This window comes from Rhododendron vialii, chromosome 11a, assembly GCF_030253575.1.
Source record: "Rhododendron vialii isolate Sample 1 chromosome 11a, ASM3025357v1".
Lineage (NCBI taxonomy): Eukaryota > Viridiplantae > Streptophyta > Magnoliopsida > Ericales > Ericaceae > Rhododendron > Rhododendron vialii.
This window is the reverse complement of record NC_080567.1, coordinates 31,286,779-31,314,761: the sequence shown is the minus strand read 5'-3', so window position 1 is coordinate 31,314,761 and position 27,983 is coordinate 31,286,779. Positions and strand designations below refer to the sequence as shown.

The following is a 27,983-nucleotide window of genomic DNA, read 5'->3' as shown; positions in this document are numbered from 1 at the left end:
ATAAGCAATTATGGGAGGAGATAATATTGTTATTCGTAAAATCAATTTGGTCAGAGGTTTAAAAAAGGATTTGGGGGGGAGGTGCCAAGGTGTTGACATTTCTTGATAAGGTACCCCCATCCAAAAGCCTTGAGGATACAGCTAGATTTATCCTTTCAACTGGTTGCAATTTCTTCAAAAATAAAGCAAGCTCTAGTGGTGCTGAGGGTGGAAGATTCGAAAAATTCACGAACAAAATGATGGAGATTTTCATCCACCGCGCTCAACCATAGTAAATGCAGTGACTGTTTTTCCATGTCCTTCATACAAATAATAACATCTCAGTGTCGCTGCACTCAATAGAAAGAACTCCTTCCATTCTTTTTTTTCCCCTCAATTTCAAATGTGGTTTCTTTATGAAGTTTTCGCTTAAATGTCATGGCTAGCTGGAGAACTATATAGCGTGATCAAAATCAAGTGGAAAAACTTCAGATGCAGGAAACTACTATGCAAACTACTTGGGCATTTGCAGTAGATGCAGTTGAAATGCTATTGGCATTTGTAGCCTTTGGCATTTATAAGCGTGCATGAGTGAAAAATTCACTGTTACATTGCAGGAAACTACAACGCAAACTACCGTCTTTGTTTCTTTAGGGAATATTAATCAACAAGGATGTAGTAACTCACAACAAGATGCACCTTACAATTTACAATGAGAAGGACCATGGAAATTAAGATCCCATAACATAACAAGAATTCGCCACTTAGTCATTTGCTTAGACCAGTATCCGGTTACAAGAAAAAATGGTTCTATATATGGCTCGTTTAACTGCAAAATTCAAAAGTAGGGTTGTCCAAGTAAGTGAGTTCATTTTTCAAAAGCAAAAATGAGAAGACATACAACTTTGATATTATTTTCAATAGGAAATCCGTTTACTTCTCATTAAAGAATTTTGACTTTCGTATAGACTAGCATTGAAGGGCAGCCCTAGCGCAATGGTAAGGTTGCTCCAATGTGACTCGGTTGTCCCGGGTTCGAGTCTTGGAAACAGCCTATTCACTCGCGGGTAAGGCTGTATACATTCAACCCCAAGGGGTTGGCCTTGTGGTCAAGGCCTGGGACTTGGGGATTTGCTCCCTTCTAAGGTCTTGGGCTCAAAACCTTGTAGACCATTTTTGACGGCTTCAAGTGGGGCCCCCACTAGTCGAGGTGTGAGTAAGTTGGACCCAAGTCTTTTCCAAAACCTGTAGTAACGGAGCCTCTTGCATGGGCAGCCCTTTTAATATAGACATTGCAGATACAACTACAAACACCTTGTTTTTCTCTAGAATTGGTAAGCCATGTACACATGGATTAGTCCAAGTGCATCGTAAGTTGACCCGGACACGAAAATCGTAAGCTGACGACCCGAACACGAAAGGGTTTGCATGCATATATTCCCACGAGAACAGAAGAGTTGGGGGGGGGGGGGGGGGGGGGGGAATAAAAACAGGTGTGAGAATGCGCATCTTTCAGAAAGTCTTTACCTTTTCCTTGCACTCCTCTCCTACTTTGTGAATGGAAACCATTCCAGAGTGTCACATTCCTTTCAACACAAAAAAAATCATCCTTTTCTGAGACTGAAAGGGCAAACAATACGTCAACCCACATAGTCAATCACTTGCTAACCAGTAAATATGATGCGTAAAGATCAAAGCTTTGTGAAGAAAAACCAAATAAAATAGGGACGGCGCCAGCCCTTCACTTACGCCACGTTCGTATGTGAACTCTGCGTTTGACCATAAATTAATTAATGTACACGGAGTTTCGTCAGATTTGATAATTCGCAAGAGGGATACCCAGATTGAGTCCAGGTTCATTGAATCTAAATCCTGCTGGATTCGTCGGGGTTTTCGGGATTCAAGTTGTTTGCAGAATGCAGACTTCTTGTGGAACAATACTGAATGGAGGGAGTTCTGTGCACTGATATACTAACAACTTTAAAATATATACCAGGTGACAAGGCACCATCGGCTCAGCTGCAATACCATCTGTATATACAGTGCCTAGTACCACGAACACTTTACGCACACAAACTTACTCACATCAAGCGTGGAGTCTACTCACTAGACACATGCTTTGTGTGTGGACCCCACTTTTAATGCGAGTGAGTTTGTGTGCATAAGTGTGTGTGATTATAGAATTATTACTGAATACATAACTTTTTCATTAGTGTTTCCGGTAGCCAATAACTTAAGGATCATTTGTTGTTATTGAAAAATGTCAAGTTGTGTCCACCAACCAATAAATTATTGAAAAATGTCTTGTTATTTTCACTGATCAATAAGTTGTTTAAAAATGTCTTGTTATTTTCACTGACCAAATAAGTTGTTGAAAAATTTTAAGTTTGTTATGAGAGATTTTGAAAAATATCAAGTTATTTCCACTAAACAATATAAGTTGTAGATGCGATGCAAAATTTGTTGTCCAAAATTGTTACTGAAAACATGGCCTAATTAGTAATCTCTTAGGCCTTTCCCACAACCCTTTCTACAGGTTGGCAATCCGGGGGTGCCGTAATGCACTCCAGTGTAGTGCACATGTAAGACGACACATAGCCATCGATCTCATCAATCAACGGTCCAGATCGAAAATCAATTATGACCGGTAAACCGGTCATAATAAAAAATCATATTTCAACCATTTATTGTCAAGATCGATGGCTCGTGTGCGTCCTACGGGGTTTCTTGTAGGGCCTTGCATTACGGGATTTCCCAATCCCGCAAGGTGAGGGGGCTCCAAGGTCAAATTGCTGCCAAGAGAAATCATACCTAGGATCTTAGGGTGGGAATATTGTTAGTTGTTGCACATGGGAAAGACATTAAAATGTCGAGTTGTGCGTAAACTGGCCGAACGCGAAAGTTCACTGTTGATACGGAATGTCGCTAGCTTATGTCGCTGAATACAGAATTTCCATTTTGAAAACGATCAAAATGATATTGATCACTTCACTTTTGGAATAATTCTATAATTTCAAGATAAATACTATGTTACAATCATGAAAGTGAATAATTCTATAATTTCAAGATAAAATACTATGTTACAATCATGTGCGAAGTAGTATCTAATCAACTCCATCTTTAATTCTCTGTTTGACAATTGACATTTCCTTGACGCATTATTCGACCCAGAAAAAATCTATTGGCGTCTCTTTTGCAATTTGCAAGCAATGATAGTCACGTTATTCCATCGGTGAAATTGCACGTAGTCATATGCTTTAAGCTTTGGAATGTTTGAAAACATTTCAAAGCATAAGGCTACTATAGGGTTTATCTTGTCATTAATTTTAGTGTTACGGAATTAGTCGATATGTGCATAAATTAGTTCGAATATTTGGTTATACAACAACAGAAAACCCGTTTCAATCCGAAGATTTGGTTATCTACCGGCGGTCATTGTGGACTGTCCATGGGAGCAGTTTTTTCCTTTACAGTTGTGTTCTGTTTGTTGTTTCGATTACATCTGTCCTTATTGTGTAAATGTTTGTGTTGGGATTTTGTTTGAGATCTTTTTGCCTTGTCCCAGACGGGATTTTCATATCGGCACCTCGTGTTGATTTGCTTTTGCAGGGTGTCCTACGGTCCCGGATTAGGTAGTTTGGTGCACTCCTGTGTTTTGCGATGTAATCTTCGCCTTCGGGCTTGAATGAATTGATTGAATTAAAAATAAAAAATAAAAACGTATGTAGTCCCCAATCATTGGGGGTATGAACAAGAGATGATTGGAGACAGATATAACCTTTGGCAATGTGAATGCTCTCAAAATACCACTGAAACAATAACCCCTATACCTGTTTTCAGGGGCGGAGCCAACATATGATCATGATAGCCCGAATTTTATCCCCTACTGCTTTTTTGTTGTTTGTTTGGTACACCTACTTAAAAAATGTTAAAGAAATTAGAAATTTTGGGTAGGGCTTATTAGTATTTACTTTGCTTTCAAATGTTTTCAACCAAATCAATAGACCACTTAAAGAATTAAATGTTTATTTTAGAATGGCAAATAGCAAATTGCTAGTATATATATATATATATATATATAGAGTTAGGTTCCGGTGAGGGATCCCTCATTTTATTAAAATGCGGGACTTTCCTTCCTGATTGAATTTTGATGATCCGAGCCGCTCAAAGTGATCAGAACTTGATTTTAAGGGACCCCGTGAGAAATCAGCAAAAAAAATGACTGGGAAGGGCTTCATCCGAGCAGTTTTCAATGAACGGTTAAAAAAAACTGCTCGGATGACGCCCTTTCCGGTCATTTTTTTTGCTGATTTCTCGCGTGGACCCTTAAAATTACGTTCTGCACACATTGAACGGTTCGGATTTTCAAAATTTGATCGAAAAATGAAAGTCCATCATTTTGTTAAAATGAGAGATCCCTCACTTGAAAATTCCTATATATATATATATATATATATATATATATATATATATAATCTTTTGTGCTTATGTTTTGAATCTTTTGAATATATTAGGCTACAAGTTATTGTGCCTATTAAAGAATACTTAAATTTTTGTGCTCAATATTTCTTCGTTAAATTTTATTGCGAAATGGTGTCTCTTTTGAACGGGATTCTTGGCTCTGCCACTGCCTATTTTGTTGCCAACCATGCCTCCCTAATCTAAGCCAAATGGTATCAGAGAGGGCATACCTAGAGACCCAATTCAATTTTTGTACACATTATCATACTTCTTTCATTAATAATCCAGAGTATCGGTATGCACAACGGTCCGAATATTCGGTTATTAAAAAAAATAGAGATGACCAAACGGAGCCCAATGCCTTGTGCGAGGGGACCAGGCACGACTCACGAGGACGCTGCTAATCCTTTTGTGAGCTTCACGGGACGGCTTGGAATGCAAGTAAAAAGGTTATCTGTCCTTTTCTCCATCCTTTTTCTTCTTCTTCTTCTTTTTTTTTTTTATAAATTAAGTAGAAGAAAATTATAAAACAAAAATGCACATTAAGAAAAATTAATCCGATGACATATCCACAAGTATACATACAATATATTCCGAAGAACCAAAAAAAATAAAAATACAAGTATATGTAGAACAAACTCAACAACCATAAGAGAAATCCCGTAAACGAATAAGAGAAGACCCACACATAGTAGGAATGCCAAACCCTAAGTTTGTTATGAGAGAGATTTTGAAAAATGTCAAATTGTTTCCACTAAACAATATAAGTTGTAGATGTGATGCAAAATTTGTTGTCCAAAATTGTTAGTGAAAACATGGCCTAATTAGTAATCTCTTAGGCCTTTCCCACAACCCTTTCTATAGGTTGGCGATCCGGGGGTGCTATAGTGCACCCTAATGTAGTGCACATGTAGGACGACACACAGCCATCGATCTCATCAATCAACAGTCCAGATCGAAAATCAATTATGACCGGTAAACAGTTCATAATTAAAAATCATATCTCAACCATTCATTCACTACTACAATAATAGATATGTATCACACTAAGAAAATTCATAAAGATCACGGTTTTCAGTGAAAGTGTGATAAAAAGTGATGCTTAAATTTTTTTATCGCAGTTTAAGTCCAAAATTGAGATAAAAAGTGGGTTTTAACATGGAATAAAAGACCTCGCTCTTGAGGCGAGATAAAAGAAAAACAATCTCACCTTTGCGGCGTGATAAAAGATTTTAGGGCGAAAAAATGAGATAAAAGATCTCACTCTTGTGGTGAGATAAAAGAGAAAAGACCTCACCCTTGTGGCGTGATAAAAGATTTTAGAGCAAAAAAGAATGAGATAAAAGATCTCGCTCTTGTAGCGAAATAAAAGAGAAAAAATCTCACCCTTGTGGCGTGATAAAAAAGAGAAAAGATCTCACCCTTATTGCGTGATAAAAGATTTTAGGGCGGAACAGAATGAGATAAAAGATCTTGCTCTTGTGGTGAGATAAAAAAGAAAAGATCTCACCCTTGTAGCGTGATAAAAAACTTAGCGTGGAAAAAAGTGAGATAAATAATCTCACTCTTGCGGCTAAATAAAAAGCCTACCCATTTAGGCGGGCGGTTTGAATTTTCACGTGGGCGGACTGATAACTTATTTAGGCGGGTTTTGAAAAGTTATGTGAGGAAAACGATGCCGTTTAAGGACTTTGAAAAGTTTTTTTTTTAAAAGGTAAGAAAATAAGCCTTAATTACAATCATCCCAAAAAATCTTTACGTTTCATCTTTATCTTCATCTTCACGCCCAAAAAGATATATAGAGAGAGAAGGCAAATTCCACGAATGGGTTTCACCAGTGCCCAGTTGTTTCTTCGATGACGGTGAGTCGAGAATGGAGTTGGGTTTTGAGATTTTGGGGTCCGAAGTTTCTTGAGGGGCCTATTTGGCTCGAGATCGTCGTCATCAATGGGTTTCTGAGGTTGTCTTATTTTTCAGCTAAAGAGCTCGTTGACCCTGTTTTCGGTTGGATTTAGATAAAAATCTATCTTGGTTTTGTGTTCTGTTTCGTTTGGAGCCTATTTTGATGTGCCACCGGTCTTACTCTGTTCCATTATTGATCACAAGAGGATTAATTAGCCGAGAGAGAGAGAAGTATTCTTGGATTCTTGCCTCTTAATTAAGCAATGATGAATTGGTTAAGTTGAAACTATTTGCCAAGTAATTCCGCAATCTGTGTTACTGTGTATGTAAGGATGGAACCTGGGGGTTTAGTGGCGGCGGCCGCCACGTCAAGAATTTTAGAAAATGCAATTATTATATGTGACAATTTTTTTTTATCCTCAACTTATATAGTATCGCCACTGCTAGGTTTTTTTTCTTATTTTTTTTATTATATTCTAGTCATAAATCTTTTATTTTTTTTTCAAGAAAGGAGACCCAAAAAGGTATTCCAAAACTAAATTTAATGGGCCAAAGTGAAATAATATAAATGATGATGTGTAATTAAGAAAAAAAATTCCACACTCTAACCCTAAAACAACTTAACCTAAAAAAATTAAGGGAATTTAATTATTATGTCATTATCGATGCCCAAAATTAAAATTAGTCATTTTTCATACTCCATGTGTAAATTACAAACATCATTTAGTTTAGTTTTTGTTATGTTATTTTAATTTTTTCTGGAGTCGATAACTATTAATATTGTAATGCATTTTTGTATTGAGGATCAGTCTTTACGAACTTTATCTTGACTTTAATTGAATCCCCGCTAATAAGCGGTGGATGAGATCTATCTCCAAATTAGTCATTCTATTAGGTTGGATATCAAGTCATGCAGAAAGATACCCCATTGAGTTTTCAAGCCAGCATAAGGAAATTAATGAGTACAAGGATATATATTTTGTTATGTTTTTATCAAACGGTTCAAATAAAAACTGCTCAAATCAAGCCCTTCCCGGTCATTTTTTTTGCCGATTTCTCGCGTGTAACCTTAAAATCACGTTCTGAACATATTGAGCGGCTCGGATCATCGAAATTCAATCGGAAAATGGAAGAAATGGGAAGGTCCTTATTTTAGGACCTCCTTATTTGAAAATAACTATATATATATATATATATATATATATATATATATATATATACAGAGATTTTTCAGTGCTTTGGGAACACAACCACGTGGATATTTTTGTATTCTTAATTTATTTTACTTTTGCTTGAACCCAATATTCAAATCTACAACTATGACTATGCAACCAAAACTAATGAGCTAACCAAGATTAAGAGTGACCAATCTGATTCAAATATAGCCAGGTTCATTAGACAACATTATTTGGAGACAATTGCATTCTTTTACTTTTTATAATCACGTATATCTCTGTGTCTCGTGCCACTTTTAATTAATTAGTTAGAGATAGATTCCTTAAATTGTCTTTCGAAACAATTCCAACTACAACATTCACGAGATCGAGAATTAAGAACCAGATCAGAAGTTACTATGGAAGGATTTCTTGACCTGGGAATTATCCTGCTGACAAGTACGTATGTGTATTATTCAAATAGTCTTGGTCTCTCTTTTTGGTTTCATTTAATTGAGAATGATGGTTTGGTGTCTAATGAGAAAATATTATCAACTTATTGTTGAATGAGGGAATCAAAAGGACATTCATTTCCCATTGAATTAATAGGTCCCCACCTTATCAACTTATTGCTGACAAGTACGTATGTGGGCTATTCAAATAGTCTTGGTCTTTCTTGGTTTCATTTAATTGAGAATGATGGTTTGGTGTCTAATGAGAGAATATTATCAATTTATTGTTGAACGAGGGAATCAAAAAGACTGAATGAAATTCATTTCCCATTGAACTAATAGGTCCCCACTTTATCAGCTGGTGGCAAACAAAGGCCTCATACGTTGTTATTGAAGCTGACTGCAGGAGCCTTCACTGAAAGTCTGCTAAAATAAACAAACGAAATGTCTCAATTGCACATTGAATGAGCTTATCCCCACACACGGTCATTCTTGTATTTGAGAAGGATTGTGTGTGGAATTTTTTTGCTCAAATCCAATATTGGAAGACTCCGCACTTTATTAATTTGTTTGTTTGTTTATTTGTTTGATTGAAGATTCGTCCATTTGGATTGGAGAAGCCAATAAATGTTGTTTTTTTGTTGTTGTGAAAATTAGTATTTTGCGAGACTTGATTTAAGTGAGAGTTTTGGTTAAGAGTTTCTGATTGCACTTTTGGTGAGAGAATTTATAATAAATGGTCATACAATATAATATTGCAGAATGAATGAGCATTGGATCCACAAATATTGCATCATTATAATGTATGACTTATAATGACTTGCGCCAGCTGACATGCTAACCAAGGATGGAACAAAGGGGATCTAATGGCGGCGACCGCCACGACAAGAATTTTAGAAAATGCAATTATTATATGTGACAATTTTTTTTTATCCCAAACTTGTCAAAATCGATGGCCCGTGTGTGTCCTACAGAGTGCCTTGCAGGGCCTTGCATTACAGGATTTCCCAATCGCACAAGGTGAGGGGGCTCCAAGGTCAAATTGCTGCCAAGAGAAATTATCCCTACGATCTTAAGGTGGGAATATTGTTTGTTGCACTTGGGAAGACAAATTAAAATATTGAGTTGTGCGTAAGCTGGTCAAAAGCAAAAGTTCACTATTGATACGGAATGTCGCCAGCTTATGTCGCTGAATACAGATTTCCCATTTTGAAAACGATCAAAATGATATTGATCAATTCACTTTTGGAATAATTCTATAATTTCAAGATAAATACTATGTTACAATCATGAAAGTGAATAATTCTATAATTTCAAGATAAATAGTACTATGTTACAATTAGGGCGGTAAATGAACTGAGCCGTTCGTGAACTGTTCGAGGCTCGACTCGGTAAAGGCTCGTTCGAGTTCGATTCGTCTACTAAATAAACCGAACCTGAACCTCAATTTTAGGCTCGTTTCATAAATGAGCCGAACATGAACGCAGCAGTATTCGGCTCGATTAGGCTCGCGAACCTGAAGTATATGTGTATAATGGGGATTTTATATAGTTATATAGTAAAAATTTTAAAATTTGTACAAATTTAAACATTTACAATTACTAAAAATTTACTTATGTATATGTTTTTATCTTTTTATATGTATACGAACATATTTATGTACATAATGAAAATTTTATTTGCAGTTTTAGACCTGTATAAGAACATAAAAATATGATATTATTGAATCGTTAAGGCTCGTAAACAAGCTCGAGTTCGACCCAAACCTGGGCAAGCTCGGTTCGAGTTCGGCTCGACATAATTTTCATTGAGTTCGGCTCGAGCTCGAGTTCGCTAAAAAACTTAACGAACGAATTTGAGTATTCTAATATTCGGCTCGGTTCGGCTCGTTTACAGCCCTAGTTACAATCATGTGCGAAGTAGTATCTTATCAACTCCATCTTTAATTCTCTGTTTGACAATTGACATTTCCTCAAGGCATTATTCGACCCAGAAAAAATCTATTGGCGTGTCTCCTTTGCAATTTGCAAGCAATGATAGTCACGTCATTCCATCGGTGAATTGCACGTAGTCATATGCTTTGGAATGTTTGAAAACATTTTAAAGCTTAAGGCTACTACATGGTTTACCCTGTCATTAATTTTAGTGTTTCGGAATTAGTCGATATGTACATAAATTAGTTCGAATATTTGGTTATACAACAACAGAAAACGTTCCAATCCGAACATTTGGTAATCTGCCGGCGGTCATTGTGGACTGCCCATGGGAGCAATTTTTTCCTTTACAGTTGTGTTCTGTTTGTTATTTCGATTACATTTGTCCTTATGTGTAAAGGTTTGTGCTGAGATTTTGTTTGAGATCTCTTTGCCTTGTCTCAGATGGGATTTTCATATCGGCACCTCGTGTTGATTTGCTTGTACAGGGTGTCTTAGGGTCCCGGATTAGATAGTTTGGTGCACTCATGTGTTTTGCGATGTAATCTTCGCCTTCGGGCTTGAATGAATTGATTGAATTAAAAAAAAAAAAAACGTATGTAGTCCCCAATCATTGGGGGTATAAACGATAGATGATTAAAGACAGACCTAACCTTTGACAATGTGGATGCTCTCAAAATACTACTGAAATAGTAACCCCTATACCTGTTTTCAAGGGCGGAGCCAACATATGACCAGGGGTCACTTGCCCCCGCCCGAATTTTATCCCCTACTGCATTTTTTTTTTTTGGTTTGGTGCACCTACTTAAAAAATGTTAAAGAAATTAGAAATTTTGGGTAGGGCTTAGTATTTATTTTGCTTTCAAATGTTTTCAACCAAATCAATGGACCACTTAAAGAATTAAATGTTTATTTCAGAACGACTAATAGCAAATTGCTAGTATTTTTTTTTTTAATCTTTTGTGCTTTTGTTTTGAATCTTTTGAATACATTAGGCTACAAGTTATTGTGTCTATTAAAGAATACTTTAATTTTTGTGCTCAGTATTTCTTCGTTAAATTTTATTGCAAAATGATGCCTCTTTTGAACGGGATTCTTGGCTCTGCCACTGCCTATTTTGTTGCCAACCATGCCCTCTAATCTAAGCCAAATGGCATCAGAGAAGGCATACTTAGAGACCCAATTCAATTTTTGTACACATTATCATATTTCTTTTATTGATAGTCCAGAATATCGGTATCCACAACAGTCCGAACCTTTGGTTATTAAAATAAAAAAAAGATGACCAAACGGAGCCCAATGCCTTGTGCGAGGGGACCAGGCACGACTCACGAGGACGCTGCTAATCCTTTTGTGAGCTTCACGGGACGGCTTCGAATGCAAGTAAAAAGGTTACCTGTCCTTTTCTCCATCCTTTTTCTTCTTTTCTTTTTTTTTAAAAATTAAGTAGAAGAAAATTATAAAACAAAAATGCACATTAAGAAAAATTAATCCGATGACATATCCACAAATATACATACAATATATTCCGAAGAACCAAAAAAAATAAAAATACAAGTAGATATAGAACAAACTCAACAACCATAAGAGAAATCCCGTAAACGAATAATAGAAGACCCACACATAGTAGGAATGCCAAACCCTAATCATCGTTCAAAAAAAAAAATGATACAATTAGTTATTAGTATGTTAGTTAAAAATATTTTAACATTCAACTTGCATTATTCTAAGGAAATGAAGAGTGAACGTACGTACTTCTCCAACAAAAATGAATCCACCCACCGTTCTGGTGTCTCGTGTGATTAATCTCTAGTGAAATTACCATTCACACCCTATTTGGTGTGCAAGTTTTTTTTTTTGAAAGACCAAAAATTTACGTGCACCTTGATTAATTCTGGGGGCGAATCCCACCATCCATTGACAGGAGGTCCAATTAAAGCGAAACAAAGTCCTGGATGAACAAGCTCCTAAGTCTCGGATTTTGCACTACTAGGCAGGGACGAAATCAGGATTTCGCAAACGCGGGGGCCGAACTATAAACAACAAGATTTTAAAATTTCAAGGTTCAGAAATCTAATAGTCTGTTTGGTTGAGGTTTTGAGGGTAGTAAGTGGAGAGAGATAAAAAGAGGAATGGGATTAATAATCGAAAGAAAAACTTATGAGAGATCGTGGCGCAGAGAGAGAAATTGGGTTTTGGGACCTAAAATGAGCACATTTTTAAAGGATTTAAATGTTTAAATAACACCCAACATAAAATACAATATCTAGGTGTTCTTGACAAACAACAAAAATAAACTAATATTAATATTAATTTAAAAAAAAACCGAAACAACGTAGGGGTTGTGGCCCCCATACGCCCCCAAGCTAGCTCCGTCTCTGCTACTAGGTCAACTAATTTTAAGCTGGTTGAAAGGAAAATAAATCTATGAGCTCAGAACATCTAGATATATAACAACTCATATACATTATACAAATATTATGAATTCTGCAAGGTTGATGTTATGGAACCATTTTGTTTTGTGCAGCCTTGTCTGATCGATCTATTGAACTCTGGCGAGAGATTGGAAGCAGAACTGCCGGCGACGGCTGGGTAGGGGAGGAGGTCGGAGGAAGTGACTTATTAGTATTAGGATTAAGGTTTTGGGTTTGAAGTAGACAATGATATATGAAATACTAAGAAAGCCCTACGTCTGGACAGAGAGATGAAACGGTGTTAGGATTAGGGACCATTTAGACACATATATTCAGTAGTTTTGGGACGAAATTGGTTATCACTCTCAATTCTATGATGCAAAAGCTCGGATTGCCGTTATAGAGAGAGAGAGAGAGAGTTCCTCGAGCTCCTTTTTAGACCTTTTTGATGATATAAGACTTCCAACTTATCCCAAGTTGGATTCTATCTAAATGGGTCTTGCGTCATGTCCACATGGACGATCCGATTTGGGTCCTGGAGCCGGACCCAATTTCCAACACATTAGGTGGGAAGCAAGTATGGCATTATGTTGATAGACTCACAAACCATCATTACGAACGCCGTGCACCTAATTTGATTTTACTAGAGCCTTGATATGGCAAGAGGAAATGATTGTCTTTATTGCCTTTAGGTTGATAAAATCTATTGTTTCTCATTGAAAATAAAGGAGGAATACAACCATACATATACGAAACGATTAACATGGAAAGAGAATAAAGATTCTGTGGGGCTCCATTTTGGGTGGTTCGTCTTCTTTGAATGGTGGTTTGGGGTTAGCTTTTATCTCCTTTGCTCAGTCCTGCAAAACGAAGCACGACTAAGAGACCACACCGGAGGCTCTCTGGGATGGCCCTCCGGTGCGAGAGTCAGTTTTCTTGCAAGGAAGAATTAGAGATTAGGAGCTAGGGTTTTGTTTGAGCGTACCTCTTCCAAGAAGGCATAATGGGATATTTATAGGAAACCCTTCGCTTGGTCTCCAAGATTGCACCAACGCTCGACACGCGTCGGCTGATGTCACTGTTGCATCACGTTTAGGGTTTTGCAACCGTTTTCATGATGAGCTGGCACCTTCACGTGCCACCATCATTGTTCTCATAACCGTTCGGATGACGTCACGACCATCATCATAGCCATGGATGCTGTTCTGACGCGGATGAGCTGGACCGTCGACTAAGCCATGCTCGGCACCAAGCATGTTGTGGGACCTTCGGCGGCTATCGAAACGATCGTATCCTCCTTCCCGAGCAGGTGTAGGAAATGGAGTATTAAAGAAGATGTAATTAGAGGAACCCTCGGCAAAAGGAACCCTCGGCCACGGTTGCTGACCCTCGGCCACGGTTACTAGATCACGCTCGGAATGGAACGAGCCATTCTGCTCGGCCTGCTACAGATTCTATAATTATGCTGGTGATGATCCCTAATTTTATTGTTTCCGAACATAGCATGTTAGCCCTTGATTGTGGCTGATTTGATATCCTTTCCGCTAATAGGTCTCACGTTAACAAAGCCAAAAAAAATGGTTACGGCAAAAAAAAAAAAAAAAGAAGAGATTTTACTGTGACTGAAGAATGCAGTTTTATTCAGTGACTTTGACGCTTTGTATTCCCTAACTAGAACTACAAAAAGCTACACATGACCTATGGTTATGAGCCAAGTAGAATACACTCCTGCTAGGTGCGGAGCCAGGATTCAAATACAGAGGTGGCATCGTAACTTATTCATACAAGTATGAAAATTGGCATGTTTGAGAATTCAATTTTTATGTCAATGCACACCTATTATAATCCGTAAAGAACAATGCAATAAAAATATTGTGTGGAAAAAATTAATGTTCAAATATGTTACGTTCCTCCCCAATTAGTGAAAATACAAATCATATGAGAATTTATGCAAAAACTGAGAGAGAGAGAGAGAGAGAGAGAGAGAGAGAGAGAGAGAGAGAGAGAGAGAGAGAGAGAGAGAGAGATTAAAGGAGTTTGAGAGAGAGATCTCAAAGGGGTTCTGGTGGCATTTGGCCTGATTTGCTCGTTGTTGGTGGCTCATGCTAACCTCATCTGTGGTTCTCTTGTGATGTATTAGTTAAAATTTTGTTTGAAGTTTTTTTTTTTGAACAACGAAAAGGTTTTATTAATCTTTGAAAGATTACAAAGATTAAAAGATTAAAAGAACAAGGAAAAAGACAACAAATGTCTATCCGAGACCCAAGCCCTTGATTGGCAAGATACTAACCAAGGAGAAAATCCCAATGACCAAAGCCCGACACCTAAAAGGCCACAAAGCCCAGATAACACAATAAAAAACCAACACCTGAAAAGGCCTGAAAGCCCAAATACGAGGAGATTAACCCAACAATAAAGCCCAAAAACATTCAAAACCCTAAACTGGAATCTGAACCGCCAAGCCGCCGCCACCAGGAAAACCAAGACCGCCGTGAACCCGCCGTATGTCGCTAGTCCCAAAAACGATCGGAAAGCCTCCGCCGCAAAAGCCGCCATGAGCCTCGAATCCCAACCATCTCCGTTCAGCTGCCGCCAGTTGCCAAAATCTGGAGCCGTCCTCAGCCTACATCACATCCCATCCACCGCCATGCATCCACAGCCTTGCTGCCAACGACATTCAGAAATCAAAGATCCAGGCCTCCACACACCATCTGCACTGCTACAACCACCACGTGGATCCAAAGCTGTCTCCTCCCTCAATCTCCAAAGCAGCCGCCGAATCACCACAGATCCGAGCCACCACCCCCAGCATCTTCACCAAAACCACCACCTGAAAAAGAAAAAAACAAGGCTGTGGATTTGCGGTTATCAGCTGTAGTGTTAAGATTTGCGGTTGTGGGTTTCTTCCTGTTGTATTAGTTTTAGTTTTCGTTTGTACTTGTTTTGGCCGTATGCACATATAACACATACTTCTCACACTATATTCCATTTTTTAGGCCTTTGTTGACATTCGCTTGTCGTTGGCGTTCATAGGCCTCTTGTTGGCCTTTATTTTCTGGCAATAGCATAGTCGTTCTTTTGTGTTTTGCGGATCAGTACGATGTGTTCTGCACAGTTCAATTGTACTTTTCACCTTATTATTATCAATGTATTTCTCGCTTTTCTTCCAAAAAAAAAAGAGTTTGAGAGAGAGAGAGAGAGTAAAAACAAAATGGTGCCAGCAAGTCTTGAACTCTAGTGCAAGAGTTCCAACAGCCTGTAGGTTACGTTGCTCTAGCTGCTAGTTTTTAAAATATGTGCGATCGTCCAGAGGAAGAATAGTTGCTCGTGCGCACCGGTCGACGACGACGAAGAGACAAGCCTTTGGACCAAACTGCAGTGAGCAGCACAAAGTCCGCTCTTCCCTGATCTGGCTAGCTTTTCGCATCTCCCGTCTCCCCAGTTGCACCGTTTCCCCCCGCCGTGGGCCTTGCAGAATTCCGTGCTACCTTGGGCACCCTTCCCACAGTTTTCAACCTCACAACGCTTCCCCCCACCGTGCTTCACGCAGCAATCTGTTCGTCCCCGCGCACTCTTACCGCACCCTGGGATACAACACCTCTTCCCACCACCGTGGGCGACACAGAAACTCGTGCCTCCGTGCACGCTCTTGGGGCAAATCCCGCCACCATCATGAAGGCAACGCTTGCCCCCGCCGTGTCCCTTGCACAACGGCGTGCTTCCCTCGGCACCTTTGGTGCACCCGGCGAACACGCACCGCTTTCCACCGCCGTGCGCTTTACAATACACGGTGCTCCCCTGAGCCCCCTTGGTGCAACCAATGAAGTGGCAGCGGCGGCCCCCGCCGTGGGCAATGCACAGGTCGATTTGCCCTTCGGCACTTCTTGTGCAGCCTTCTACTTTACACCTTTTCCCACCGCCGTGTCTAACGCAAAGTCCTGATTTCCCCCGTGCGGCCTTTGTGCACCCGTCTTTATGCCCGCACCTCCTCCCGCCGCCGTGTGCTATGCAATAATCTGTCCTACCTGTTGGAACATTTTAACGAAAATATATATTAGATTCTTATTATTCCTCAATCATCACCTTCATTATTTTACCGTTACAATTTCTTTTTAATCGGCGAAGTTTTTCACCTTCACCTTTCAAATTTTTTTTGATCGGAGAAAGTGGGCAGGAGATGTACATCATGGGGTCCGATTTTTCCTCAGCCCACTCAAGAAGGATGGTGCCTATAAATATGAAGCTTAGTTGATTTTGCAAGAGGTCCTCACTCCAACAACTCACAAGTGTTTTTAGTTTAGTTAGTCTCGTCCCTATCTTATATAGGTAGAACCGTAGAAGAACTACGCCATGTAGTTAACTATTTTTTACTATCTACTTCCATTCAATTCAAGTTCTTTCTTGAATAAAAACGAAAATAAGTCAATAAGTCAATTTTTTCGTCTTTATTAAAAAATGGATTTCGATCGTAATTTTTTACTTTTTAAATTCTTATCGTCATGACAAAACAATAATCCTCAAAAAATCGACGAAAAACTAACAAATGTAAAAAAAAAAATTGAATGAGGACAAAAAAAATAAGCCAAATGACTTATTTAGCCGAATGATCGAGGTCTTACTTGGCTTTGGATGTTCTGGATGTCTCCATTCGAGAGACAACATGGTGTTTTATATAGCATAAAGGCGAGGAACCCGGGCAAATTCATAAATGTCATTATGAGAATTGAAACCATATAAAACTGAATTTTTTTTTTGTTTTAAAACTGTTGACCAAATAATTTGTTTGCACAGGGAATCAGAAGGGAAGTTTAACTGTAAAACATAGGGTGGAATTAATTAAAACCAGGACAGCGCACTGATAAGTAGGAAATAACCTCTCAATGTCAGCCCATACCAGGAAGCCTAGCACAACATGAAGGGCCATGTAGGGGACCTAGTGACATGGAGCTTAGCTTGAAGAACTGAGCTCAGTGGACCAGCCTAAGGGCAAAGGTCATCCCAAAGTCAGCCCAAACCAAAGAGCTCGTGAGCACAGCCTTAAGGGCTCGAGCTAGAGTCCCAAGAACATGGAATCTAGCCTATAATAGCTAGCCTCTATTAAACCAGTCCAAGGACGGAGGCCAGCTCACGAACACAGCTCATAGAAAGATATCGAGCTTAGCTCACCAGGTGAGCTCGAAAAATATGACAAACCTGCAGCTAGACTTATGAGACACTCCATGCAAGAGGTTCGTACAGTCGAAAAGACTTAGAGAAGTCGGACTCTTATTCCCCTTCTAGAATATCCAAGGCCTTATCTCATCTCAAGAGATGAGGCTGCGAATCCCAAGGGATAACCGTGAGAAACCCATGCACGAAGGGAACTCAGGGAGCAGCCACAAGCCTTATCTCCGCAGAAGAGGTCAAGCCACGGTCCATAAAGGATAACTACAGAGATCCGTCCACCAATTGGACTCCTAACCTGATAAGCAGGCACAAGAGTCCAAAGGTGAAGGGACTCCTCAAACCTGATAAGGACCTAAAAAATCCTAGGTAAGGAGGACACTCTAACCTATTTCCGTCATGTGCAGATAAGCCCAAGAGGTCCCAGCACCGTAAGGACTCTTAACCTGATAAGCAGGTATAAGAGTCCAAAGGTGAAGGGACTCCTCAAACCTGATAAGGACCTAAGAAGTCCTAGGTAAGGAGGACACTCCAACCTATTTCCGTCATGTACGGATAAGCCCAAGAGGTCCCAGCACCGTAAGAACTCTTAACCTGATAAGCAGGTACAAGAGTCCAAAGGTGAAGGGATTCCTCAAACCTGATAAGGACCTAAGAAGTCCTAGGTAAGAAGGACACTCCAACCTATTTCCGTCAAGTGCGGATAAGCCCAAGAGGTCCCAGCACCGTAAGGACTCTTAATCTGATAAGCAGGCACAAGAGTCCAAAGGTGAAGGGACTCCTCAAACCTGAAAAGAATCAGGGAATTCCTAAGGTAAGGAGGACACTCCAACACCTATCTATACCCGCCACGAGCGGATGAGACTTAAGAGTTATGGTCCCAAGGAATTCCTCCTAAAATGCCTATATAAAGATCACATCTCCATCTCACAAAGGTACGCAATGCAAAAACTACAGAACTCATACTCAGTAATACTCTCTTCTAAAGCAGATCGACTGACTTAGGCATCGAAGGGGTGATGGCGACAGCCACGCCGGTGCCCATAGCTTTTCTGTTTTGTATTGCAGGTCGTTAATCGAGCATGCAGGAAGCCGTTTCATCCGCTGAAGGACTAGATGGACGGTTGAGGTACCCCTCTTCCGGAGGTGACCAAAAACCGCTTCATCAGCTGGCTCTGTCTGTGGGATCGAAAATCATTCTCAACCCTTCACAGTGAACGATTTCCACACTGGATACTCGATTAACGGCTTTAGAAAGTGATACTCAGTCACTTTCAAAGAGTCGCAATCCATCTCCTTCAGAAGTTCAGATGAAGGATACCTCACCACGGTGACTCGATCTAGCGTCATTCGCTACCTGAAATAAGCTAATATTATGCAAGGAGTAATCAAACCCTTGCAAGATCGAGTGGAAGTTTTAACCCAAGGGTTAACGGACGCGACACAAATGAATGGGGAGTTAAACAAATAACTCACCAATTTGGACGAAAGTCCATGATAAGTATGGTAGACCTAAGAAGGTCAACACAACAAGAATCACAGACCTGGAGAGTAGAAACCAACCTTGCCTGGACCTCTCTGTGTCATCTCATCTGAAGCAAAAGTCAGAGTATGCCAGCTTTGCTCGTCAGACGAAGCTGTCATAAGGTCCAAGGACCAGCTCTAATCCATAGCTATAAAGGGAAGGATAATATTCTTAATATTATATTATCCAAAGAATATACTTATTCCAGTAAAGATATCCCAACGGGAAAAGGAAAGACCCAAATCCATCAAACAAGATAAGCACGAAACATCCCTGATATACATAATCAGGGACGCATAAGGATTCCTAGCTAAGGCAGGACCCCTCATTCCTCAAAGAGGAAATCCAAAATCTATGAGATATAGTCCTACAAGGACTCAATATTCCACAAAGAGGTAATCCAGAATCTAAGAGATACAGTCCTACAAGGACTCAATATGCCTCAAAGAGGATCAGGTCGGAGCTGAAGACAAAGTTGATTCATCAGTCCACTTGAAGAACAAAAAAGGAACGGTAATACCGATCCCGAAAAAAGGCGATCGAGTTGCATTGAGAGAGATCAAAAATCTCTCCCAAGAAGCCCTTCTATGGAGGTAAACCCAAATCGAGGGGCTAATTAAACAAGTTAAAGGGAAAGCTACCACTTCCGTGGAAAAGTTAATTCGAGTCACTGACTCTCCCTTCACAGCCAAAATAATAAGGCCTCCGCTCCCAAGGGAGTTCGAGATGTTGCAGATGGCGATGTTCAATGGTTCCACAAACCTAGTTGATCATTAAGAGATGTACAAATCTCTAATACCTCTTCAGGCAATACCAAATGAGATCGTGTGCCAAGCTTCCTTTGTTACACTAAGGGGAAGCGCGCACACGAAATTTCTAAGCTTACAGACGTAGCACAGCTATGCAATAAAAGAAGCTTAGGAAAATTTTCAAGCTTACAGACGTAGCACATCTATGCAATAAAATAAGCTTAGGAAAATTTCCAAGCTCGCAGACGTAGCATAGCTATGTACTAAAAGAAGCTTAGGAAAATTTTCAAACTCACAGACGTAGCACAGCTATGCAATAAAATAAGCTTAAGAAAATTTTCAAGCTCGCAGACGTAGCACAGTTATGCAATAAAAGAAGCTTAGGAAAATTTCCAAGCTCACAGACGTAGCACATCTATGCAATAAAATAAGCTTAGAAAAATTTCCAAGCTCGCAGACGTAGCACAGCTATGCACTAAAAGAAGCTTAGGAAAATTTTCAAACTCACAGACGTAGCACAGCTATGCAATAAAATAAGTTTAGAAAAATTTCCAAACTCGCAAACGTAGCACAGTTATGCACTAAAAGAAGCTGAGAAAAATTTTCAAACTCACAGACGTAACACAGCTATGCAATAAAATAAGCTTAGGAAAATTTTCAAGCCCGCAGACGTAGCACAACTATGCATTAAAAGAAGCTTAGAAAAATTTTCAAACTCACAGACGTAGAACAGCTATGCATTAAAAGAAAGCAAGCTCATAGACGTAGCACAGCTATGCACTAAAAGAAGCTTAGAAAAATTTTCAAGCTCACGAACGTAGCATAGCTATGCAATAAAATAAGCTTAGGAAAATTTTCAAGACATAGCATAGCCTTCAAAGCTCAAATACATAGCACTCCCCATGCTCAACAAAGCAAAAACGGGCCACGGCTCTCGACAGCTCCTCGATCTAACGCCACAGCAAATCCAAACGCGCACTGAACGACGACAGTCCGTAAGAGGCGATGGTAAAAGGGGCAACCAGTCATACGGCCAATGGCCCACATGAAACAATTACACAATCTACAAGTGTTAAGCTCTTTTTCCAACACCTTAACACTTGGGGGAGTAGGAAGCATGGCTAGCACAAAAAAACTTAAAGAGCTTTGGAAGCAAGCCTGAGCTCAACTAATAAAGCTTACCCAGCCATAAAAAGCTTACGGAGCTTGAACAACCAATGGGTAAAGCCCAGTCCCAAGGGAATTAAATCCTGAAAAAAATTGGGCACGGCCTGCGTACCTCAACCAAAGGTCAAAAGCAACATAAGTGTTAGAAATTTAAGCATGACCAGTAAGCCTGCTCGGTCACAGCTCAAGGCACAAAAATGACCAGCAAGCCTGCTCAATCACAGCTCAAGGCACAAAAATGACCAGCAAGCCTGCTCGGTCACAGCTCAAGGCCCCAAAATTAGCCAAAGCAAAAAGTTCAGCATTGAGCAACCAAGGTTTGCTCAGAAGAACATAGTTGATAAAGCATATCTTATTCTCAATAAAGCAAGTGCAAAATTGTCACGACAATAGTAGTGAATGAGTAACTCACTTCTACGGAAACAAGAAAATTTCTAAGGAAATACACTGATAAGAGCTCAAACTGATTCAGAGAGCTGAGCATGAAAGGCAACATCGTCTAATCATCTTCGAGAATTGACATGGCGCCATCATCAGCCCAGCTATGTGGACCACCAAGTTACTCCAACAAAGGATCTTGATCGTTTAAGGTGGCTAAAACACCTCCTACGAGAGGTGACAAACATAAAATATCCTAAGGGATAACCTAGGAGAGTACCTCAATACGAGTACCCCAATTGGACAACAGAACCTCGCCCGTCAACAATCCTAAGGGATAAAGATTTAAGAGTAGCTGATCTTAAGAGATAAGCTCAGCCAACACAATAACACATTACAGAAGAGCTCAACTAAAAGTCCAAAGGGACATGGTCTCCTTAGCACAGCTTAGTTAGGCCAAAGAGATCATCATGTTCAACTCAACACAAAAAGTTCAAGTAAAGACAGTCCTAAGGGACAGGGTTGCCCAAGGTTACAACCAATAGTTGCAATGAGGCTACATGCCCAAAAAATGACCCATGTTGCTCGCATTCGATGTGCTAGATAAAAGCACGGAAAGTAATCACCCTCTCAAGTGTTTCCCTTTTCCTGACCTAACCAGGTCTAAAGAAATAGGAGAATACCTGAAGCTGAGTATAAACCAGACCAGCTGATCCCAAGGGACAAGCATAGCAAGCACCACGGTGCAGCTCAGCACATTAAAACTAGCTCGATCACAAGAGAGCCACCTCGATATACGTATCTTAGGACTTAACAAGTCAATTCACAGAAAAGATCCCACGGGATATGCTTAAAGAGTCCTATGGGATAAGCATGATAACCCAGATGCTAAGTAAGGACATAATTCTAATAGAATTAAAAGCCCTAAAGAAAGAGGGGATGATAATGGTCAAGTATCATAATACCTTGGTTAGATTGAGAAACCTCTGAGTAGCGGATCTCCTTCCCAGAAAAGTTGACCCTACAAGGGGCCAGATATGAAAAACCTAACCTCTTAAAAAGCCAGCCAACTAAGAAAACCTCACATAGCTTGAACCTAACAGCTCTGACAAGAGCTAAGCTCAACCCAAGGGTTGATGTATCAGCTTTGCGTAGCACAACTAAGCAATAAAAGGAGTTCAGGAAAAATTTCCAAGCTCAAAAGACGTAGCTAAGACTATGCAATAAAAGGAGCACAGGAAAAATTTCCAAGCTCAAAAGACGTAGCTAAGGCTATGCAATAAAAAGAGCTTAGGAAAATTTTCAAGCTCAACGATGTAGCACAACTATGCAATAAAAGGAGCTCGAGAAATATTTCCAAGCTCAATAACGTAGCTAAGGCTATGCAACATATTGATTATCAAAGAGTCAAAGCTCGCAGAGCTCAGACCGACATATAATTTCAAAAGTGTTGACACGTCCGCTTGATCAAGCTCCAACGTAGGCGCTGAAGGGCCTGAGCTTATGGAGCTCAGGCTAAAAACCTGAGAGTGTAGCCTACAAGCCTCCTCAGCCCAGACCAAAAGAGCTCTGGACTAATAAACCTGAGTTCAATATTACTAACTCGATACCTCTAAGGCCAGCCAAGGACGCCTAGTGGACTAACAAACCCGAGTTGAAATAAAATCTCGAAAAGGTGCTGAGTCAGCTAAAGCGCACAACTGCTCAGTACGTGAAGACCTGGACTCAACCATTGACCCGATAAATCTAAAAGATCATGGGCCAGCTAAGGACACCTTGAAAAATGAAGACTATGGGAAACCTCATGCTAAAGGCATGAGATGTTGTTCCAGGTCTCAAGCTAAAGGCATGAGGTTTTGTTTCAAGTCTCATGCTAAGGCGTGAGCAAACCTCATGCTAAAGGCATAAGGTGCTATTCCAAGTCTCATGCTAAGGCGTGAGCAAACCTTATGCTAAAGGCATAAGGCATGGGAAAACCTCATGCTAAAGGCATGAGGTGTTGTTCCAAGTCTCATGCTAAGGCGTGAGCAAACTTCATGCTAAAGGCATAGGGTGTTATTCCAAGTCTCATGCTAAAGCATGAGCAAACCTTATGCTAAAGGCATAAGGCATGAGCAAACCTCGTGCTAAAAGCATGAAGTACTATTCCAAGTCTCATGCTAAGGCGTGAGCAAACCTCATGCTAAAGGCATAAGGTGCTATTCCAAGTCTCATGCTAAGGCGTGAGCAAACCTTATGCTAAGGGCATAAGGCATGAGCAAACCTCGTGCTAAAGGCATGAGGTGTTGTTCCAAGTCTCATGCTAAGGCGTGAGCAAACCTCATGCTAAAGGCATAAGGTACTATTCCAAGTCTCATGCTAAGGCGTGAGCAAACCTTATGCTAAAAAAGGCATAAGGCGTGAGCAAACCTCGTGCTAAAAGCATGAGGTAGAATTCCAAGTCCCATGCTAAGGCATGAGCAAACTTCAGCTAAGGCATAGAATAACCACATTAAGCCAAGCATTGACGCTCAGCAATCCTAAGGCCGCTCGATGTTCTAGGGCTTATCAAATGAGCCTTGAAGAGTCAGAGCTCAAAGAGCTCCAGACTATAATATTCAAAAAGTGGCCCATAAGCCGCTTGCACCATTGCTTATTAAAAGCATTAAAGAGTCCCAAGAGGCTAAAAGTCCAAGGGACGTGGCCAACAGGCCCACTCGGCCAAAGCTCGAAAAGCTTTGAAAAGCAAGTCCGAAGGAAGTGGCCTACAAGCCCACTCGACCAAAAAGTTATTGAGGTGTCAAACTCTAAGGCAAAATATCAGCACAAGATTAGTCCTAAAAGGACACAAACTCACAAGTACGAGGTTGTTTTTCAACAACTCCACGCTCAAAGGATTGGGGGAGTACCTAAAATAAATTAGTACCCTCACATCTGAGCTATTCCATGGTATTCCTAAGGGAACTAGCAAAGGACAGAGCTAATGTAAAGCTCTAGAGCAAGAGCAGGCTTTACTAAAGCTTATCTCCCTCGAACATCAAAAATATATATTTTTCTTTGCTCTGCCACAAGCATTGCTACTTAGCAATGCTAAAGGCAGACACCCCCAAGGTTAAAACAACTACTATAGATGGGTGTAGATCAAAGTAAAAGGGTGCGCTCTGTTCATTCCCCTGAACATTCTCATCGGTTTGCTATTCAGCAAGGCCGGCCAGCAAAGCTGTTCAATGAGGTCAAACACGACAACGTGATCATAGGACTAAGGGTCCACAAAATTCCCCTGAAACAAGCAATGGCTATGTACATCGCAACCTGATCAAAATCACACATGATACATAGGATAGGCCGGCATGGTCGTCGATTCCAGAGCAAATAGTGTTTCCAAATCTTCACTTATGTTCTTACTCGGAAACAGGGGAGTAGCTGATAAGTAGGAAATAATCTCCCAAGGTCAGCCCATACCAAGAAGCCTAGCACAACATGAAGGGCCATGTAGAGGACCTATTGACATGGAGCTTAGCTTGAAGAACTGAGCTCAGTGGACCAGCCTAAGGGCAAAGGTCATCCCAAGGTCAGCCCAAACCAAAGAGCTCGTGAGCACAGCCTTAAGGGCTTGAGCTAGAGTCCCAAGAACATGGAATCTAGCCTATAATAGCTAGCCTCTATTAAACCAGTCCAAGGACGGAGGCCAGCTCACGAACACAGCTCATAGAAAGATACCGAGCTCAGCTCACTAGGTGAGCTCGAAAAATATGACAAACCTGCTGCTAGACTTATGAGACACTCCATGCAAGAGGTTCGTACAGTCGAAAAGACTTAGAGAAGTTGGACTCTTATTCCCCATCTAGAATATCCAAGGCCTTATCTCATCTCAAGAGATGAGGCTGCGAATCCTAAGGGATAACCGTGAGAAACCCATGCACGAAGGGAACTCAGGGAGCAACCACAAGCCTTATCTCCTCAGAAGAGGTCAAGCCATAATCCATAAAGGATAACTACAGAGATCCGTCCACCAATTGGACTCCTAACCTGATAAGCAGGCACAAGAGTCCAAAGGTGAAGGGACTCCTCAAACCTGATAAAGACCTAAAAAGTCCTAGGTAAGGAGGACACTCTAACCTATTTTCGTCATGTGCGGATAAGCCCAAGAGGTCCCAACACCGTAAAGACTCTTAACCTGAAAAGCAGGTACAAGAGTCCAAAGGTGAAAAGACTCCTCAAACCTGATAAGGACCTAAGAAGTCCTAGGTAAGGAGGACACTCTAACCTATTTCCGTCATGTACGGATAAGCCCAAGAGGTCCCAGCACCGTAAGGACTCTTAACCTGATAAGCAGGTACAAGAGTCCAAAGGTGAAGGGACTCTTCAAACCTGATAAGGACCTAAGAAGTCCTAGGTAAGAAGGACACTCCAACCTATTTCCGTCATGTGCGGATAAGCCCAAGAGGTCCCAGCACCGTAAGGACTCTTAACCTGATAAGCAGGCACAATAGTCCAAAGGTGAAGGGACTCCTCAAACCTGATAAGAATCAGGGGATTCCTAAGGTAAGGAGGACACTCCAACACCTATCTATACCCGCCACGAGCGGATGAGACTTAAGAGTCCCGGTCCCAAGGAATTCCTCCCAAAATGCCTATATAAAGATCACATCTCTATCTCACAAAGGTACGCAATGCAAAAACTACAGAACTCATACTCAGTAATACTCTCTTCTAAAGCAGATCGACTGACTTAGGCATCGGAGGGCTGATGGCGATAGCCACGCCGGTGCCCATAGCTTTTCTATTTTGTATTGCAGGTCGTTAATCGAAAATGCAGGAAGTCGTTTCATCCGCTGAAGGACTAGATGGACGGTTGAGATACCCCTCTTCCGGAGGTGACCAAAAACCGCTTCATCATGCACATTTTGGGCCAAAAGGGAAGTTTAACTTGAATGAATACTCAATTGAAGACTTCAAAAGGTGCTCATCAGGAATTACAAAGATTAAGGTTTAGATCCATCTATCTTTCTGTTGGGGTATTCTTTTAGTCCAATGCTCTATTGGTGTTTTTTTTTGGGTGTTTGTTAAGTTTAGCACATGATCTCCTTAGCCTTTGGTGTCAACTGTTTCTGGCATCTTTGTTCTAAGCGTGATGCTTCTTCATCGTTCTCAATGTACCCTTTCGAGTATTAATAAAAACAAAATTTCTTTGCTGACCAAAAAAAAAAAAACATTATACCTTTGTTTTAGAAGGGATTGGAAATGTGGGGGTGATAGAGTTTTTTTAGAACGCGAAGTGCTAGCTGATGAAATTTTCTGTTATCGATTTTATATCGTGGAAATGCAAGGGATGAAGTCTAAATGGGAGTTTTGTGACGTTTTGTATATTGCCTGTATTATAGATGATGCATTGTGCACCATAAGTTGTGTTTGAATCTTATATATGGGGAATCATAGGAAAAGTCTAAATTATACATATAAATGTTTTGGTTTTTTCAAAGTTGACATGAGCTATAGCCCATCCACTATACTCATAGTTTCATCCTTGCTTGTGAACTCTTGGGTTTAAGTTTAGGACTAGTACAATCCGATTGTACCTTCATGAGGGGAGGAATTGATATTAGCCTTTAAGACAATGCCTAGCACGATTCTCATTCTCACAAACAATATTTTTTCTACTTTTACTATTTTCATATTCTCTCAGATCTAGTACTCGTTAAATTATTTTTTATGTTTATGCGTTCCAATAATTCTTGTGATTGATAAAATAATATTTGCGAATATTAGTTGTAACACTACCTTCTGCACTTTTGGTACAACCCAGTTGCTGGCACCTCTTGCCACCTCCGTGAGCCTTACAGTAGGCGGTTCTGCTGTCAGCACCTTTATAACACCCAGGTCTCTGGCACCTCTCTCCGCCTCCGTGGCCAATACAAAGACCTGCTGCCCCTCGCGCCACTTTCGAACACCCCTCGAATTTGCATCTCTTGGGATTGCTGATTCTGCGATCGGATGATACCCCAGAGAAAGTGCTGATTGAGTAATCTGTGATGGCAGCTGAAGGCTGATCAGAGCTTAGCTGGGAAGGACTGAAACTGAATTTGGTCCTCGGTTCTAGAAGTTCTTGAGCTTGGAAGAGATTTCTGGTTGGATCAATTCCTGGAGCCAAAAGAAGGTACGGCGGCATATATCCACCTGATGATTTCTTGGCCGAGGAAGAACCCTCATCTGCAATGGGAATTCCAAGTCTATTTCCATCTGTGGATACGTGTTTACGGAGATGAGTTGGTTTTGGATTAATTGTCTGTGTGGAAACTGAGTGCTCAATTGTGGCTGAAACTTGCTCATTCCCACCGAAACGGCCTAGTCTTAGGACGGAATCACTTTCCGAGAACAAACCCTGATGCACGATATGGACCAAACGTTTGCGTTTAGCACCTGAATATGTACTTGGTGTCGGACCTAATCCAAGTACCAATCTGCAACCACTGTCAGGGGCATTGGAAGGAATAAGCATGTCTTCTGGATTAGTTCGACTTCGAGCATCTCCAAATCCAGCAGTACTAATGCTGCCTCCATAACCAAAGCACTCCAAACGCAAAGTGGTGTCAACGTAAGCGTTCTTTGTGAACTGATCACCGTTGCAGGACAACACGCCATTTTTGTTGAGATATTCCATCTTCAGAGTTGCTGATCGATCAGTCCTAAAGTGCCGATCGAGGGAGAGGAAACTAAACTAGCAGA

At 40.5% G+C, this 27,983-nt stretch overlaps 1 protein-coding gene and 2 non-coding genes across 3 annotated transcripts; all 3 read right to left on the bottom strand.

The window, feature by feature from the left end:
• Positions 1-155: 155 nt before the first annotated feature.
• On the bottom strand, positions 156-27,983 carry LOC131307107 (uncharacterized). The gene is made up of 9 exons (XM_058333520.1): positions 27,039-27,983; positions 15,654-16,321; positions 15,029-15,126; positions 14,665-14,919; positions 14,587-14,620; positions 13,507-13,738; positions 1,507-1,599; positions 1,225-1,304; positions 156-299 (listed from the first exon to the last, which is right to left on the bottom strand). Exons 1-9 carry the CDS (start codon positions 27,916-27,918, stop codon positions 156-158), a joined length of 2,484 nt encoding a protein of 827 aa, XP_058189503.1. The 5' UTR covers positions 27,919-27,983.
• On the bottom strand, positions 4,611-4,719 carry LOC131309079 (small nucleolar RNA snoR100). The gene has a single exon (XR_009194750.1). It is a non-coding gene; the product is annotated as a small nucleolar RNA snoR100 (small nucleolar RNA).
• Positions 10,995-11,102, bottom strand: LOC131309078 (small nucleolar RNA snoR100). Its single transcript, XR_009194749.1, has one exon. It is a non-coding gene; the product is annotated as a small nucleolar RNA snoR100 (small nucleolar RNA).

Coding starts and splice junctions, on each gene's coding strand:
- LOC131307107 (XM_058333520.1), bottom strand. CDS start 27,918: ATGGAATATCTCAACAAAAATGGCGTGTTGTCCTGCAACGGTGATCAG. Junction 1,305..1,506: donor GAGAGGAGTGCAAGGAAAAG/GTAAAGACTTTC, acceptor TACCAATTCTAG/AGAAAAACAAGGTGTTTGTA. Junction 300..1,224: donor AAGAGGCTCCGTTACTACAG/GTTTTGGAAAAG, acceptor ATTTGTATGAAG/GACATGGAAAAACAGTCACT.